The sequence below is a fragment of the Mauremys mutica genome, chromosome 5, assembly GCF_020497125.1.
Source record: "Mauremys mutica isolate MM-2020 ecotype Southern chromosome 5, ASM2049712v1, whole genome shotgun sequence".
In the NCBI taxonomy this organism is placed as follows: domain Eukaryota; kingdom Metazoa; phylum Chordata; order Testudines; family Geoemydidae; genus Mauremys; species Mauremys mutica.
In genome coordinates, this window is record NC_059076.1 from 16,045,951 (window position 1) to 16,061,738 (window position 15,788).

General features: G+C 40.1%; 1 protein-coding gene and 1 long non-coding RNA gene across 5 annotated transcripts in view; one reads left to right on the top strand and one right to left on the bottom strand.

Annotated features, from left to right (window-relative positions):
- Positions 1-15,788, top strand: part of ANKRD17 (ankyrin repeat domain 17) — a 119,665-nt gene that overhangs the window by 90,649 nt on the left and 13,228 nt on the right. For all 4 annotated transcript variants that reach the window (XM_045018795.1, XM_045018796.1, XM_045018797.1 and 1 more), the window contains 9 exons: positions 402-577; positions 1,410-1,572; positions 4,069-4,164; positions 6,659-6,775; positions 7,863-8,034; positions 9,020-9,467; positions 10,437-10,592; positions 10,857-11,006; positions 11,529-13,180. In XM_045018795.1, coding sequence (XP_044874730.1) covers positions 402-577; positions 1,410-1,572; positions 4,069-4,164; positions 6,659-6,775; positions 7,863-8,034; positions 9,020-9,467; positions 10,437-10,592; positions 10,857-11,006; positions 11,529-13,180 — 3,130 coding nt within the window. The remainder of the gene's footprint in view (positions 1-401; positions 578-1,409; positions 1,573-4,068; positions 4,165-6,658; positions 6,776-7,862; positions 8,035-9,019; positions 9,468-10,436; positions 10,593-10,856; positions 11,007-11,528; positions 13,181-15,788) is intronic.
- LOC123371329 overlaps positions 1-15,788 on the bottom strand; it is a 53,716-nt gene that overhangs the window by 19,511 nt on the left and 18,417 nt on the right. Inside the window, exon 2 of the long non-coding RNA XR_006579765.1 lies at positions 10,799-10,942. This is a non-coding gene — a long non-coding RNA (uncharacterized LOC123371329). The remainder of the gene's footprint in view (positions 1-10,798; positions 10,943-15,788) is intronic.

Below are 15,788 nucleotides of genomic sequence, written 5' to 3' on the forward strand. Positions count from 1 at the left end.
TGAGCTCCGCAGCAGAACATCCCTTCTTTGCTACCTGCTCCTCATGCCCAAACCTGTACAAGATTGGCTGGGCTAGTGTAAGGAGCCTAGTACAGTGATAGCTGGGGCTTCTCCACCTCTTTGTGCTGCAAAGCGCAGGTCCAGGATTTGTCCCCAAAAGCATGTTTAGTCTCCAAAATATAACACAGCGCATGGTCCACACTCTTGGCCAGCTGCAGGTGATGTTATTTTTTCCTTTTAAATGTTGGTAACAGTTTATATAAACGTGTCTTGCAAGGTAATGATGGAAATTCACATGTTTGAACTTAGAACTTATTGCTACAAGCTGAAGTTACTCCTGGCTTTTATTTAAAAAAACAAAACAAAAACTAACTCTTATTCCCCCTGCTTACTCAACCTAGACTGGTCTCACGCCATTAATGGAAGCTGCTTCGGGTGGGTATGCAGAGGTAGGCAGAGTTCTTCTGGACAAAGGTGCAGATGTTAATGCTCCTCCGGTACCGTCATCGAGAGATACAGCTTTAACCATAGCAGCAGACAAAGGCCACTACAAGTTCTGTGAGCTTCTCATTAGCAGGTACCAGATTTGAAGCTATGCTGTTAAAGGCTCTTGAATGCTGATTGTTTTGCTTTTATCAGAAGGGTTGCCGTGTTAGTCTGCATCCACAAAAACAACGAGGAGTCCAGTGGCACCTTAAAGACAAACAGTTTTATTTGGGCATAAGCTTTCGTGGGTAAAAAACCCACTTCTTCAGATGCATGGAGACTCAATGTTTTTGTCTTGCTTTTCTATAGTTCACAGGCCATGTAACATTGTGTAATTTTAGCTTATACTTTGTATTACACCCAAACATGTATTTTCTTCCTCACCAGGCTTAGACCTAAGAATCAGATCACTGATCTCAATATTTCCTTGCATCTTCATTGTTGAGGGATGTATCTTTTGAACCTTCCATCGTGTAATATTCAGTGTTACTGTGAATATTCTCCCATTAGCAGCCATTTCCAGGGTAAATACCAATGCATGTTCATGAATAGACCAGCAGAAGGCATATAGAAACAGCTGTCAGCAAGCCCCTCCTATAAGCCTGACCACAACTTGAGATACATCTGCAGTTAGAAACAAAGGTTCAGAGATAGTTCCTGAGTCTGGATTTCTGGCACGCTCTCAGGTTACCATACTGACTGTTGGCTTGCGTATTGTAAAAGTTTACATCATTATAATGATTCAGAAGGTCAATAAACAATTTTAGAAACTGGAGCATCTCCATGCCAAACATATATAAAATACAGTATTTTAATGCTAAAAGGTTAGTTGAAATAGGTAATTCCCTAATTATACAGGTCCTGTGTATTGTTTATTCTCAAAGCATGATTCAGTTTTTGATCAAAACAATTTGCCTTTTTAGGGGAGCTCACATTGATGTACGGAATAAGAAGGGGAATACTCCACTATGGCTTGCAGCAAATGGTGGGCATCTCGATGTTGTCCAGCTACTGGTACAAGCTGGAGCAGATGTAGATGCTGCTGATAACAGAAAGATAACGCCTCTTATGGCAGCCTTTCGAAAGGTAGAATGTGGATTTTTTTCTTCTCCCTTTCTTATTCAGATATCATTTCTTTGTAAATGTAACTGTGCGATGGTAATCATAACATGGTACATTAGATCTACTAAATCTCTTCTTTAATTATCACAATATTTAAAAGAGTTAATGAAAAACTTACATAAATATTTTGAGGGTCTGGTTTGAACCCACAAAAATAGGTATTTGCATCACCTGTGCAACTTTATGCTTTGCCAGCATGTCGCAGAAACATTAATGGGAAAGAGTTACAGTCTTAGCTATCCGGTTCTTTGGGACTATGACCGTGTGCTCCAGTCACCATTAGGATGGCGCTTCCTCCTGGCCATTCTGAGGAATAACTCACCAGGCTGACACCTCTCCTTGTGGTTGTAAGCTGTCCCTCCACACCCTCTTTGTCTGCAACTGTGTCTCGCTCCAAGAGCTGCTGTGGCCTTTTCATCATTCAGCCCCTGGCTAGGCCATTATTATGGTTTCCTCTTTTGGGGGGAAAATCTCTTCTCCACAAACACACTCAGGCAGTCTTCCTATGCACTGCCTGTGCCACCTTCCCAGTGGCCGATTGGGGAACCCAGGCCTGCCATCTACTCCCAGTTCCAGCTCAGGGACCCCCTAGCCAGCAGTCAAGGTTTGTTCCTGTCTAGACCTTACTGCCTTTTCCTGAGCCCTGTCCTACCTTCCTGGCCTTCCCACTCTCTGGGTTTGCCAGCCCAAACATATCTCCTTTTGCCCAGGGAGGGACTGCAGACTTTCCCAGCAGCCCCTTCTGCTTCCAATTTCCTTTTGTAGGATCCCCACCTGTCCTTTGCAGGTGAGCGTGTCTCTAATTAGCTGTCTCCAGCCTAAATCTCCCCCATTTTCCGCCTAATTAGCTGATTGGGCCTACCTGGCCTAAATCAGCTTTTATAGGGCCAGTATGGGGAGCACACCCCATCACAGGGACCCAGTGTGACATGAGTAAACTATTACTTTGCAAATATTAGTATACAAAATTGCATTTTAAATGATTGGTTACTGCCAGAAGTAGAGTATATGGACACCTATGGAACTGGAAGGGTGTGAAGGCAAAAGTTTGATCCCTTGGATCTCTCATGAGCAAGAGAAGGCTTGGCAGTAATACGTTATTAGTGAGGTATAAGCCAAGTTTGAACTGTTAAATATCTGTTCCAGTGGTATTGCATAGGTTTGCTGGAATTGCTCAGTAGAGAAGGGTGTCATGAACCCTGCTCTTCAGTTGATGTTGGTAAATGAAAGGTTAGTGGCTAATACCATCTATGACTCGATTATCGATGAAGCCTCTGGTTTGGATGACTTTTCAGGACCTCATTAGCCAAGATATTGCATGCAAGATACTCAGTTTCAGCATGAATCAAGGGAGGGTTGCTGAGGCTGTTTTGCATATGATCTTAATAGTAGGAGACCTCTCTCCCCAAGATGATATGTAATAGAAAATGAATCTAGTGATGAAAGTCCCAGGATAGACTGCTCTGTTTGCGGAAACATACATACCATCATTGGATTTGTTCCATAAATTAGTCAGTAAGCAACCAGTCAATCTCTAAGCTACTCTATACCACCAACTTCTGTCAAGTAAAAATGATTAAAATTGCATTGGTCATTTGTTACAAGATAAGTATTGTAATTAACCATTGTACTTGGTTTGAAAATAAGCATCTTGACTTTGCCTCCCTGTTTTTCTCCCATTGACGATGTTCTATTCCATTGACTTCGTGCATCCTATTGATGACATAGCACATTGCACTGTATAGATAAAAGATTTAGAATTATGAAAACTTGACTATTGTATATGTCAAGGGAGGTTTAGGCTGGATATTAGGAAAAACTTTTTCACTAGTAGGGTGGTGAAGAACTGGAATGGGTTACCTAGGGAGGTAGTGGAATCTCCTTCCTTAGAGGTTTTTAAGGTCAGGCTTGACAAAGCCCTGGCTGGGATGATTTAGTTGGGTTTGGTCCTGCTTTGAGCAGGGGGTTGGACTAGATGACCTCCTGAGGTCCCTTCCAACCCTGAGATTCTATGATTCTATGATGCAAATAGCATATTTCAAAGATAAATAACTATCAAAAGAAATGACTTCTCCACAATAACTAGTAAATACCCACACATTTTAAAATCAAAGGTTTTCTTCTTGATCGTGGAGAAGAGAATGAGAAGTGTCTGAAATGAGGGAAAAAAAGTTGAATTTGACATTCCAAAACCAAAAATACTTGAATAATTTAGGTAACTTTTTAACTAAAAAGATGTGTGAAGGAGAGGAAAGGAGTTGGAGTATCTCCAGACTTGAGAAATTGGGTATTAATTAATATTTGAGAGAGTTTGGAAGGGTAGATGCCTGATGCCTCAGTAACAGAGCTATTCATTAATACAAGAGATTCCATGACAGCCATATTTGACAAATGTATAGTGCTTTAAAAGAACGATTAATTTGCTATGAAATAACCTGATGTTTGAAATTAAATTTTCAGGGTCATGTAAAGGTCGTGCGTTATCTAGTGAAAGAAGTAAACCAGTTTCCATCCGATTCAGAATGTATGCGATACATAGCAACAATTACTGACAAGGTAAGGGAATTGTTGTAGTGTGGCTACTCTACAAGATTTTGGTAAGACTGAAAAGTATTACTAAAAGAATAGTTCTAAGTGTGAATAATCAAGTTGGAGTAGAATCTACCATGAACATCTGCTTGACTGGCAAAGCAAGTGTACCATGATTCTCAAAATAAATGTTTTTATTTTGGTAAAAATTGAAAATCCAAATACTCTAACAGTAGTACAAGTTACAGTAAATGGTTGTGAAAATGGCAGTAAACGCAGCTTGCCGATAATTACTTGCTAATTTTCAGTTAATTTCCCAGACACTTGCTCAGATCAATGAAGTTCTACTGCATTTTTAATTGTTACAGAAGGCAACTTTGTTTATTTTGTCTTTTCCATAAAAATAAATATAACATTCTAACACTTCCAGTGTGACATTTGATTATATTCATATAACTACAGTGGAGCTCCTAAAGTCTTCCATTCTTAAACGTAGTTGAAAGATTGTTCTCCTCATGGTGATTAAATGCAGTAAACAAGAACTGTAAACAAACAGTAAAATATTATCCATTTCTGCTTTATAAGCAAGCATTCTTTTTATGCTGTTCAATATTTTTGGGATCCAGTGCTGTTCTGAGCTTAAACTAAATATCTGAAGTTGACACTTGCTGTTGAGTAAGTGAATTGCTGTTGGATTGAATTGCTATCCATTTATCTTGAATAAATGGCTTCCCAATTTCCATAATATTCAGTAATTGCTTCTCAGGGGATTGATAATATCTTTTGAGCCTCTCACCTTCTGTGAAAGTTCTATCTCTTGCATTGTTCATCTCTGGTCCAGGTTGGTATGGGCAAATGGCATCAGGTATCAAAAGGAATAAGGCATCAGCAGGAAGTAGATCATGAGAAAAGTAGAGCGGTGGTAGTACAGAGTGTTTCCACTGTATCACTGATTCCCTGCACCATCATCACACTCCCTGCAAAATCTCCTCCCTGAAGTTCAGGCTGTGCAGTGTTGGAGGATGACATGAGTGAGGAGACAGCACTCTCCATGGCACTTCTTCCCCCCATCCCCTCACCTCACCGGCAAAGTTCTGTGAGTTTGCAAGAATTTAATGCCATTCGTCCAAATATTGATATGGCCCCACATCACAGTGTATCTGAGAACTTCCTAAGGACTTCCTTCTTAGCTTGGAGATAGACAGAGAATGTTGGTGGGTTATTTGATTAGAGCTGTGACATCTACTTTCCTTCCCAACTTTCTTTTATTATTTTATTGTTATTTCAGCTTCCCAATCCCTTTTCTACCTTTCTGTTTCATCAGCCTGTTTTATCCTGTTCAGCAGCCTTCGATTTTAAACTCTCCGGGGCAAGGACTATCCTCTGTTGGACAACACAGTGCCTACCACAGTTGGCACCCAATTAGAGATACTAGGCTTTACTGTAATATAGGGTATGGCTACACTTACAGCCGTACAGCGCTGCCGCGGGAGCGCTCCCGCGGCAGTGCTTTGACGTGCGAGTGTGGTCGCGGCGCCAGCGCTGCAGGTACTCCACCTCCCCGTGGGGATTAGCTTACAGCACTGGGAGCCGCGCTTACACTGGCGCTTTGCAGAGCTGTAACTTGCTGCGCTCAGGGGGGTGTTTTTTCACACCCCTGAGCGAGAAAGTTGCAGCGCTGTAAAGCGCCAGTGTAGCCAAGGCCTTAGTATGTATAAGGAAGGGGGAATGGAGGAACTTGCTGAAGGAAAGTTAAGCTGGAGATAGGTACGGCATTTAGACCTGAACATTATGAACTTAGTCGTTATCCCTTGAGCCAAATAGTTCCAGAGCCTTGGTGCAGCTTCTGTGACAGTCCTACAAGTGAGGGCACGTGTCCACATTTATCATTTTTACTAATCAAATTCCTAATAGACTCAGCAAGGAAGCTAGTAATTGAGCAGATGTAGAAACTGAACTACTCTTTCAAGCATGTGGCTGTCCATCCAAGGCAAAATTGAGATACATAAATGGAGTAGTGTGGAAAAGCTTGCTGGCCTTGTTCCACCTATTCTGTGCATAAATAGAGCGTTTCAGTCTCCAGAGCTTTAAGAAACCTTTTGTAAGCATTAAATTAAAAAATGAGAGAAGAAAACACTATTCCTTTTTCTGATGGTACTCTAAATATCACCACAAAACTGCCTTTTGTTGACAGTTGAGTAGCTGCAGTTCTGTGTGTGTCAGACTGCTTCTTTCATAATAAAAGATTCTGTAGTTTCCACAGCATGTTAGCAGTTAAAAGAGCAGTAATTAAAATAAAATATTTAAATATTTAAAAAATGCTTTGTACCAATATGTCTCCAATACAAAATACCAGTAGTATTCACATTTTTTCTTTAAAACCTTTTAAAAATGGTTGATTTATGCAACTAATTATGTACATCTTGTATCATTTGGAAAATATAAGTTTGTCAACAAAGACAATACATATTACAGAATTTTATGTTTTCAGACAGAAGATTGATTTACTTTGTCATTTTAGGAGATGTTAAAGAAGTGCCACCTTTGTATGGAATCAATAGTACAAGCCAAAGATAGACAGGCTGCTGAAGCAAACAAAAATGCAAGCATTCTTTTAGAAGAGCTGGACTTAGAGAAGGTAAGGAATCCCCTTTCATTTCAAGTTTAATTTCTGTGACCAAAATGTCTCCACCATTAGAAGAAACTATACAAGTCTGGGGCCAAATTAAAAACAAACACATTCTCTCTCTCTCTCTTTCTCTCTCACACTCACTCTTGGGCTAGAGCTGTGTGAAATACCACAAAGAGGGAGCTAGTGAATGTTTAGCCACCATAAAATCCACCTTTTAGGTGGCCAAAACTTCACTGCTGTTTCTTTGGTAGAGAAAGTGCTTCAGACAGCTATTCCTGATAGATTATTTTTTCTGTTCGAACTGTAAAATAATCTATGCAAATTAAGGTAATTATAGTTTGTAGATGGCATACAGAAACAGAAAACCTGTTGCACAATATTTATTGTCTCAGAGTATGCTTTACCTCCTGCATATCGAGTTTAAAAGGAATATAATTAAAGAAATGCTTATGTATGGACACTGTTTCTTGGTATAAGCATTTCCCAAAAAGATTAATATAAAGCAGAAAGTTCATTAAGCTCAGTTTGTACAAAATAAGAATCTGTACCTGGTGTCATTAGCACAAATATATTTGATCTAAAATCTGTATTAATTTAAGCTTCAAGTGCCATGTTAGTTGCAGCATTTTTAATAAGCATATATTTTTACCATCTCACTCTAATTGAAAATAGTTTATCTTCATTATTTTTGGTAAGTTTCATGCATTCTTGATTTGGCTTGTGCTTTCATATGCACATGCTCTATAGGTACGCTTGAAGATAAAAAAAATAGGGCAAAATTCTCCTCTTCACTGCAATATGTATTGTTTATATTTGCAGAGTTTCCATTAACAGCAATGGAAGTTCAACAAGTGAAACAAGTGTTAAATGTACAATCGAGATCCATAGTGCAGGTCAGAGTGGAAAATATTGGCCTTTTGATGTCTAAACATAATTTAACTGATTAAATTAGATGTTTGATTTTCACAGTTGCAAATTGTAATGTAAAAAAGTAGTAATCTTGAAGCATTCACATTGCTCTCGAACATGGTGCACAGTTCCTCTTTATCAACTTGCAATACTCTCATACTGCTAAAATGTTTTTGACTTACAGCTGAGGGAAGAAAGCAGGAGGCTGGCTTTGGCTGCCAAAAGAGAGAAAAGAAAAGAGAAACGGAGAAAGAAAAAGGAAGAACAAAGAAGAAAACTAGAAGAAATAGAAGCAAAAAATAAAGAGAATTTTGAACTACAAGCTGCTCAAGAGAAGGAAAAGCTGAAAACTGAAGGTAGTCTTATTGCTGTTTCCCATAGATTTAATCTTTTCCCGTGATTTTTTACTCCCAATATGATTACAGCTTTTTTTACCAGTACTTTGATAGAAGGTTTTATGTAGTCCATCCATATTTGCTATATCTAACATTACTTTTAAATTTTACTAAACATAGGAATTGCTATACTGGATCAGACCAGTGGTCTATCTAGGCAGTACACAGCCTCTGACAGTGGCCATAACCAACTGCTTCAGAAAGCAAGAATGGGATAACCTGTCTACAGTGAAACTTTCCTCCTAGCCCTCGGTACATAGTGATTGGCTTTGTCAAGAAGCTAGAGTTTATATCCTTTCCAGAGCTCTTGTGTTTTTAATATTTACTATAACTCTCCCACTATTCTTGTTATCTGAATAATGTCAAATCCTTTTGAATCCTTTGGGCTCTGATACCTTGTAGCAATGTGTTGCAAAGGATAATTGAGTTTTGTATGGGAAGGTATTTCCTTTTACCAGTTTTGAATTTGCCACTTTTTGATTTAATTGAATATCCCCTTGTTCTGGTATCATGAAAAATGGTAAGTAGAAGTTACCAATCTAACTTCTCTACACCGTCCATTATTTTGTATGCTTGTATCATGTCTCTTCTCAAAGGCAAACAATAAACCCGGTCTTTTCAGTTTCTCTTCATGTGAGTGTTTTTCCACACCCTTAATCATTTTTGTTAGCACTCTTGGAACCCCCTGTATCCTTTAGGAGATGCAGTTACCGGAACTGAATGCAATATGCAGGCATACCATTAGTTTATATAATGGCACTATAACAATGTCTGCATTATTTTTACGTAACTGTCTTAGCAGTTATTGGCTTATGATTATCCCATGGAGTCATTCAAGACTGTTACTAAACTTTAATAGTAAATTGCCTGATTTGCTAGGTGTGACTTTAGGGTTACAAATTGCAAATTTCCTCATGCTGTAGTAATTTTTTTGATTCTTAATCAGATGAGCCTGAGGTCCTAATGGAGCCTCCTAGTGCCACCACTACAACCACCATAGGTATATCTGCCACTTGGACTACTTTAGCAGGTTCCCATGGGAAAAGGAACAATACGATCACCACAACCAGCTCCAAGAGGAAAAGCAGGAAAAACAAAATTAACCCAGATAATGTTCAGATTCTATTTGATGATCAACTCCCAATCTCCTATGGTCAACCAGAAAAAGCCAATGGCGAGTCGAAGAGTAGCAGTACCAGTGAAAGTGGTGACAGTGACAACATGAGGATTTCCAGCTGTAGTGACGAAAGCAGCAATAGCAACAGCAGCCACAAAAGTGACAGTCATTCTTCCACAGCAGCCACTAACGCTCTGAGCAACAAGAAACAGCCATCAGTACTTGTCACTTTTCCAAAGGATGAGAGGAAAGCAATTTCTGGAAAATCATCAATAAAGTAAGTTATTGTGGCCATACGTAAGAACTCCCATTATAAAATAATTGGAACTTCCTGCTGAAAATGATTTTCAAGACCTATTTTTAATAGCCTTGTTAGAGTCTTATAAATTACAAGAATAAAATAGATAAGAGCACAAATGTCCTTGCTTTTCTATTTAAATGAATATAAATATTGTATGAGGAGACAAAACATTTTTGGATCATGAATTATATTAAAACAGTAGGCTGAGGCATGAAGCCTACCCACAAATCTTTAACTAGTGGGTTGTCTTGCTATATGTGGTTTCCCAGACAGAAGCATTTCAGTTAGTTCAGAGTTAGCATAGTCAGTGGTTTTTTTGGCAACAGATGTCATGACTAGTGGCTAGTCTTTTAGCAATGCCACCAAGTGAAAGGGGAATATTTTAACCTAGGCTTCAGGTACAGTGCTGCTGAGTTCAAGTGGCACCTAATCCAGTGGATATTACATTGGTGGTTTTAAAAGTTCAGATGGTTTCTAGATGCATTCCAAAATGCCATATACACAAATTCATATTGGTCGGTTAATCCTAATCCTGTCAGACACATAAGAGGAAAAAATGAAGTCCATACTGCTTCTCCAGTGTTCTGGGTAGTTTACTGCTCTGCATTTTCCTCAGATGCAGTGAACCTGTTTCTAGCTTTCAGCAGAAGGGCGGGGGGGGGGCGATGATAAAACCAAATTCGCTATTAGTTAGCTGCTAAAATACCATTAAGGTATTTTACTGCATATGTATATTAAGTATATTTAATGAATGATCACTTGTGCTTAGTGCACTTAGTATCTGGGCAGAAATGTGCTAACTCTATCAAGTTATGATTTTCTAATGCTGGAGCTCCTAACAAGCTTAGTGCCCAAAGGCTACAGAAAAATGGCCACATGGTGTGTGTCTTACACTGAATTTGAAGAAGAAATTTCTCTAAATGCAACACATTTATTTTTTTAAAGGTTGTCTGAGGTTATCAGTGAAGTAACCAGCAACTCCTTGTCCACTTGCACAAAATCTGGACCTTCTCCCCTTTCTTCTCCAAATGGAAAATTAACCATAGCTAGCCCGAAACGTGGTCAGAAGAGGGAAGAAGGATGGAAGGAGGTTGTAAGAAGGTATGTGTGCAAATACAAAGTCAAACATGCCAGTAGTTTTACCCCTTTTATGTATCTTTTTTTGACAGAACATTTTTGTTTCATTGTTCCCCATCTTGCAGTTAAAATGAATGTTATTAATTTGAGAGTAGAAGTGATAAATTTTCTCCTCTTAAACACCAACTCAGGATCTGTCTCAAACTTCATAGCTTCCTGCTAATCCTCACCTTATTTCAGATCATTGAAACTTCTCCAGCTGACTTAATACTTTTTTTTGCTGTATAGATCAAAGAAGGTTTCTGTCCCATCAACAGTAATTTCCAGAGTCATTGGAAGAGGAGGATGTAACATCAATGCCATCCGGGAGTTCACTGGAGCACATATAGACATTGACAAACAGAAAGACAAGACAGGGGACAGAATAATAACAATCAGGTAAAAAGTTTGTTTGGCATTGTTTACTACTTTTAAAAAGAATAATTTCTATAAAGTGAATGGGAAGAAGGAATTTTAGAGTAATTTTTGGTTTAATAGACCACTTTTCTTGCAGGATTTCTAAGTGAGCAACAATTTTAAAGATATATCATTTGAGAAGCATAATTGATGCTACTATTCTGTTTGTGCTTTTGAACCAAAAGAATGTTTTCATGCAGAATAGGGAAAATTGGTTCTGTTCTGTAGTTGTGGGCAGAAAGTAAGGAGATATAAACTATTTTTTGTGGACCATGCAATGCCTTTGTTGCTTAGGCCACTGGTATTCCAGCCTTTTCAATTCTTTACATATGAAGCTAAACATCTAGTTTCCTTTAACATAAAATATCTTACTGTGAATTTATCTGTAGTAGAGTGGTTGACAACCTCAAAGCATTCATTTGGGCTACATAGTGTAAAAGTTCAGGGTAAAAATTAATCAGAATAACTATACTTTTCCTCCCTTCCTTTTACTCTTTATTACAGGGGTGGCACAGAATCAACAAGACAAGCAACACAGTTGATCAATGCTCTTATTAAGGATCCAGATAAGGAAATTGATGAACTTATTCCAAAGAATCGTTTGAAAAGTTCTGCAGCAAATTCCAAAACAGGGTCGTCAACACCTGCTGCCACTACAGCCGTTAACAATTCACTAATGGGAATCAAAGTGACCACTGTAGCTGTTCAGTCCACATCTCAAACAGCCACAGCACTCACTGTGCCTGCAATTTCTTCAGCACCCACACATAAAACTGTCAAGAACCCGGTGAATAACGTACGGCCTGGTTTTCCAGTCTCTCTTCCATTAGCGTATCCTCCTCCACAGTTTGCACATGCTTTACTTGCTGCTCAGACTTTCCAACAAATCCGTCCACCTCGGTTGCCCATGACCCACTTTGGAGGTACTTTTCCACCAGCTCAGTCTACCTGGGGTCCTTTTCCTGTTAGGCCTTTGAGCCCTGCAAGAGCTACTAACTCACCTAAACCTCACATGGTGCCTCGCCATAACAGTCAGAACAGCAGTAGTTCTCAGGTGAATTCAACAAGTTCTCTGACTACTAGTCCGACAGTTACAACAAGTTCAACAGCCTCTGCTGTGCCTGTTTCATCTACAAACGGCAGTCCCAGTTCACCTTCAGTCAGAAGGCAGCTTTTTGTTACAGTTGTGAAAACATCTAATGCCACCACAACTACAATCACAACCACAGCTAGTAACAACAGTACAGCACCTACAAATGCCACATACCCCATCCCTACTGCCAAAGAACACTACCCTGTCTCATCCCCATCATCCCCTTCACCACCAGCTCAGCCAGTAGCAGTGTCTAGAAACAGTCCTTCAGACTGTGTAACAACCTCTCCGAATAAAGGGGCATCTTCCTCTGACCAGGAAGCAGCTAGTCCACCAGTAGTAGAAACAAGTAATTCAGCCAGCAGTGGGCAGCTGAGTGCTAGTTCTGTTGGGAGTTCCTTAGTGCACCCTGCTCACCAGCAATCTCCAGGATCTCTTTCTCAAGAAGCAAGACCTCCTCCCCAGCAACCTCAGGTTCCTCTACCAGATCCTAGAATGGTTGTGCCTCCAAATCTAGCAGCAGCAAGTTCATCTGCCCCAGTGGTAGGTTCGACAAATGCCCCCATGACCTATCCCTTGCCTCAGACATCAATGGGATCTACTCAACCTCCAGCTAAAATGGAAACCCCTGCTATCAAACCACCTGCCCATGGAACAAATACTGCTCACAAGACTCCAGCTCCCGGGCAGAATTGTTCCGTTGCAGTCCTCAATGTAAATCACATTAAAAGGCCCCACAGTGTTCCCTCTTCGGTGCAGCTTCCTTCTACCTTAAGTACACAAACGGCTTCTCAAAATTCAGCCCATCCAGCAAACAAATCTGTGGGTACTAACTTCAGTGCTACTTTGCCTTTTGGGCCCTTTAGCACGTTGTTTGAGAACAGTTCCCCTTCTGCTCACGCCTTCTGGGGTGGGTCTGTAGTCTCATCTCAGACAACACCAGAGTCCATTCGATCAGGAAAGTCTTCGTTTTTGCCAAACTCAGAACCCTTGCATCAGTCTGATACTTCCAAAGCTCCAGGTTTTAGGCCACCGTTACAAAGGCCAGCTCCGAGTCCCTCAGGTAAGAGTGTGTGTGTGTGTGTGTGTGGTGTCCTCAGCTGAATGCCTGCACTTTGGAACACTTAATATTTTCTGCCTATTCTTTTAGGGTTCTTTATACTAAATGAATTGTGTATTGAATCTGTCCCTTGTAGTGGAACTGTGCTTTCAAGTAGAAGATTTAATTTTTAACCCGAATTATGTTTCTAGCCCTTACAAGGATACCTTCTGAATGTAAACTAATGTACTGCTGTCTTCGTGAGTGTGCATGCAGCCTGACACACCATCTGTGAGAGATGGGAACTGCCCTATTCATCTCATTTGAAGTATTGCATGTAAACCACAGAGTTGACAGTTGAAATGTTAGCATGTTAAAATTATCAACACTGAAACCGTTAACAGAATCATCCATCTACCACAACTTCTGAGGTATCAAAAGGCTCAGTTGTCACTGCCTATCTGACAAAACCTCCCTCTTTATCCTTTGCCAACTTCTGTAGTGTAGTCCTGCATAGCCAATATATAAATATATAGCATATTGAAACTTCAGGACACAGTTAAAAATGAATTTAAAATCAGAATATATAAAACAAGGGATACTTCACTAATTTTTATTATTCATTTTCATGTTAATTCAACAAAAGTCTCCATTTTTGAATGCACGTGATTCTCCAGGAGAATTTCCAGTCTGCTGAACTCATGCAGAGTTTTGTCACAGAATTCAGAGCAGCAACTTGCTATGGAGTACATAGAGCTTGTTTGTACTTTGACTCTGTCCAGTGTGTAGGGACTCATGATGTGGGTTTTGTATGTAGTGTTTCGCCTTCAAGAGAAAAGTATAGCAATGACTTCCTAAAGAAGTGAAGAACAGTCGTAAATTTTGATCTGTTTCTATTTATTAATACCAAAGACTAGAGAGATGCTGTTTGTTTTTTACATTGTAACCTATTCATGTGCACTAGTTAACTTCAGTTGATTTTGAAATAATTTGAGAGAGTTCGGTCTTCTTCAAATATCTGGCAATATGTAGGCCTTGTTATCAGTTCCTGTTGAATAGCGAGGGGTATTTTAGTGAGACAGAGCTAAGTTGCATTTATATCAATAGGGTCCCATGTATTCCACAGCACTAGAAGTTACCTTTTTGCTGAATAGCTGTGCTCAGAATTTCAGCTTTTGTGTCAGCTCTTAGCTGTGAAGATAACTTTGAAAATGTGCCTCTAAAGAAAAGTGGTACATTGATATCTTCTTGTGTTAGCAGAGGGTCTAAGACAGTAGCACTTAAGGGGTTTGGACTGCCCAGTTCATTTCAATCAGGGCAGTGATGCCAGGGACTTTGGCATATTTCCAAGATCCCATGGAATTCAGTATTTTTGTCACAGAATTTGCCATTTTGTTGCTGCTAGGCATCTGGTACTTTGTTAGTCTCCCTATTGGGTCTGGCTGGAGTTGCTGCTTATTTGCCAGCTTTCCTAGCAGGGAGTTAATTGGATTATAAGGAATGTGGTCCCTCATTGTTCCATGAAGTCAAGTAGCAGAGTTCAGGGAGCCAGAGTTAGAGTCTAACTTGCAACTAGGCACTGGGGAGAAGTGTAAAGTGGCCTGTCCATACTCTGTGGAGAATAGTATAGCTGCTGGCACCTGGGGAATCAAGGTGATACACGCTCCCCTCTTGCTGGCACACAAAGTGGGGGAAGGAGGCTCTGAGCCAAGTCTCTTGGACAGTTATTGCAATAGTTGAAGCTCAAGGGGATAGGTGTCCTGGAGAACACAATAAAAAACTACTCCTTCTTTCTTGCCACTTCTCTGTTTGGGGTCAGTGACTTTTATAGCCTTCTTCCAGAATGCAAGCTGCTTTGCCAGGCCATGCTGCAGACTGGAGTCTGAAGTCTGCTGACTGCTGGTCCATGAGCTATATTATTTCATAGAGCTATAATAAATTAATATTGCAGCAGTATTTGGGGGTGCTTGGGATCTGGTTCAGTCATACTACAGAGTACACAAAGGCCCTGATTCTGAATAGCTTTGTGCAGTGCATACATCATAGTGTATTAGTTGCAAGTTGCAGTAGCCCTTAAAGAAATGCCCCAGTGCTTATGTCAGTGGACATAAACGTCAGGTGTGGATTTGAGGAAAGCCATTACATTAGTATGGACCTGCAAACACAAGCCTACTATGAAATATAATCTAAACTGTTATATTCTTTACACTTGGTTGGATGTGCAGACTACCTTTATGGACTTCGGTTATTTTAGTAACTCTTCCCCCTCCATTGAATACAGTAGGTTTGGAGTGTTTTTTACAAGGCTCTAAAACCTCTGCTAGCAGGGCTTGAAAAAAATTACAAAAAGCATTTACAAAAGATAGACGAAGGGGTTCAGGGCCAAACGCTTGTGAGAAGTCCAGCCCTCCTAACTCCTGGAGAATGTTTGGTGGGATTCCTCCCAGGGTGCTAACCTTTAACCCTGCTTGGGGGCTTATGCTGAGAGGTACAGGGTTTATGTCTTTGCCATTTCTCAGCCTCCTTGCCGTTGTCTCAGGGAGTTTCACCTACTGTACTTCTAACCCAACCTCTTGGCTGCTTTCAAGGGAGACTGCTGCTTTGCTCCAGTCCTTGCCTCTACTGCTGTCCA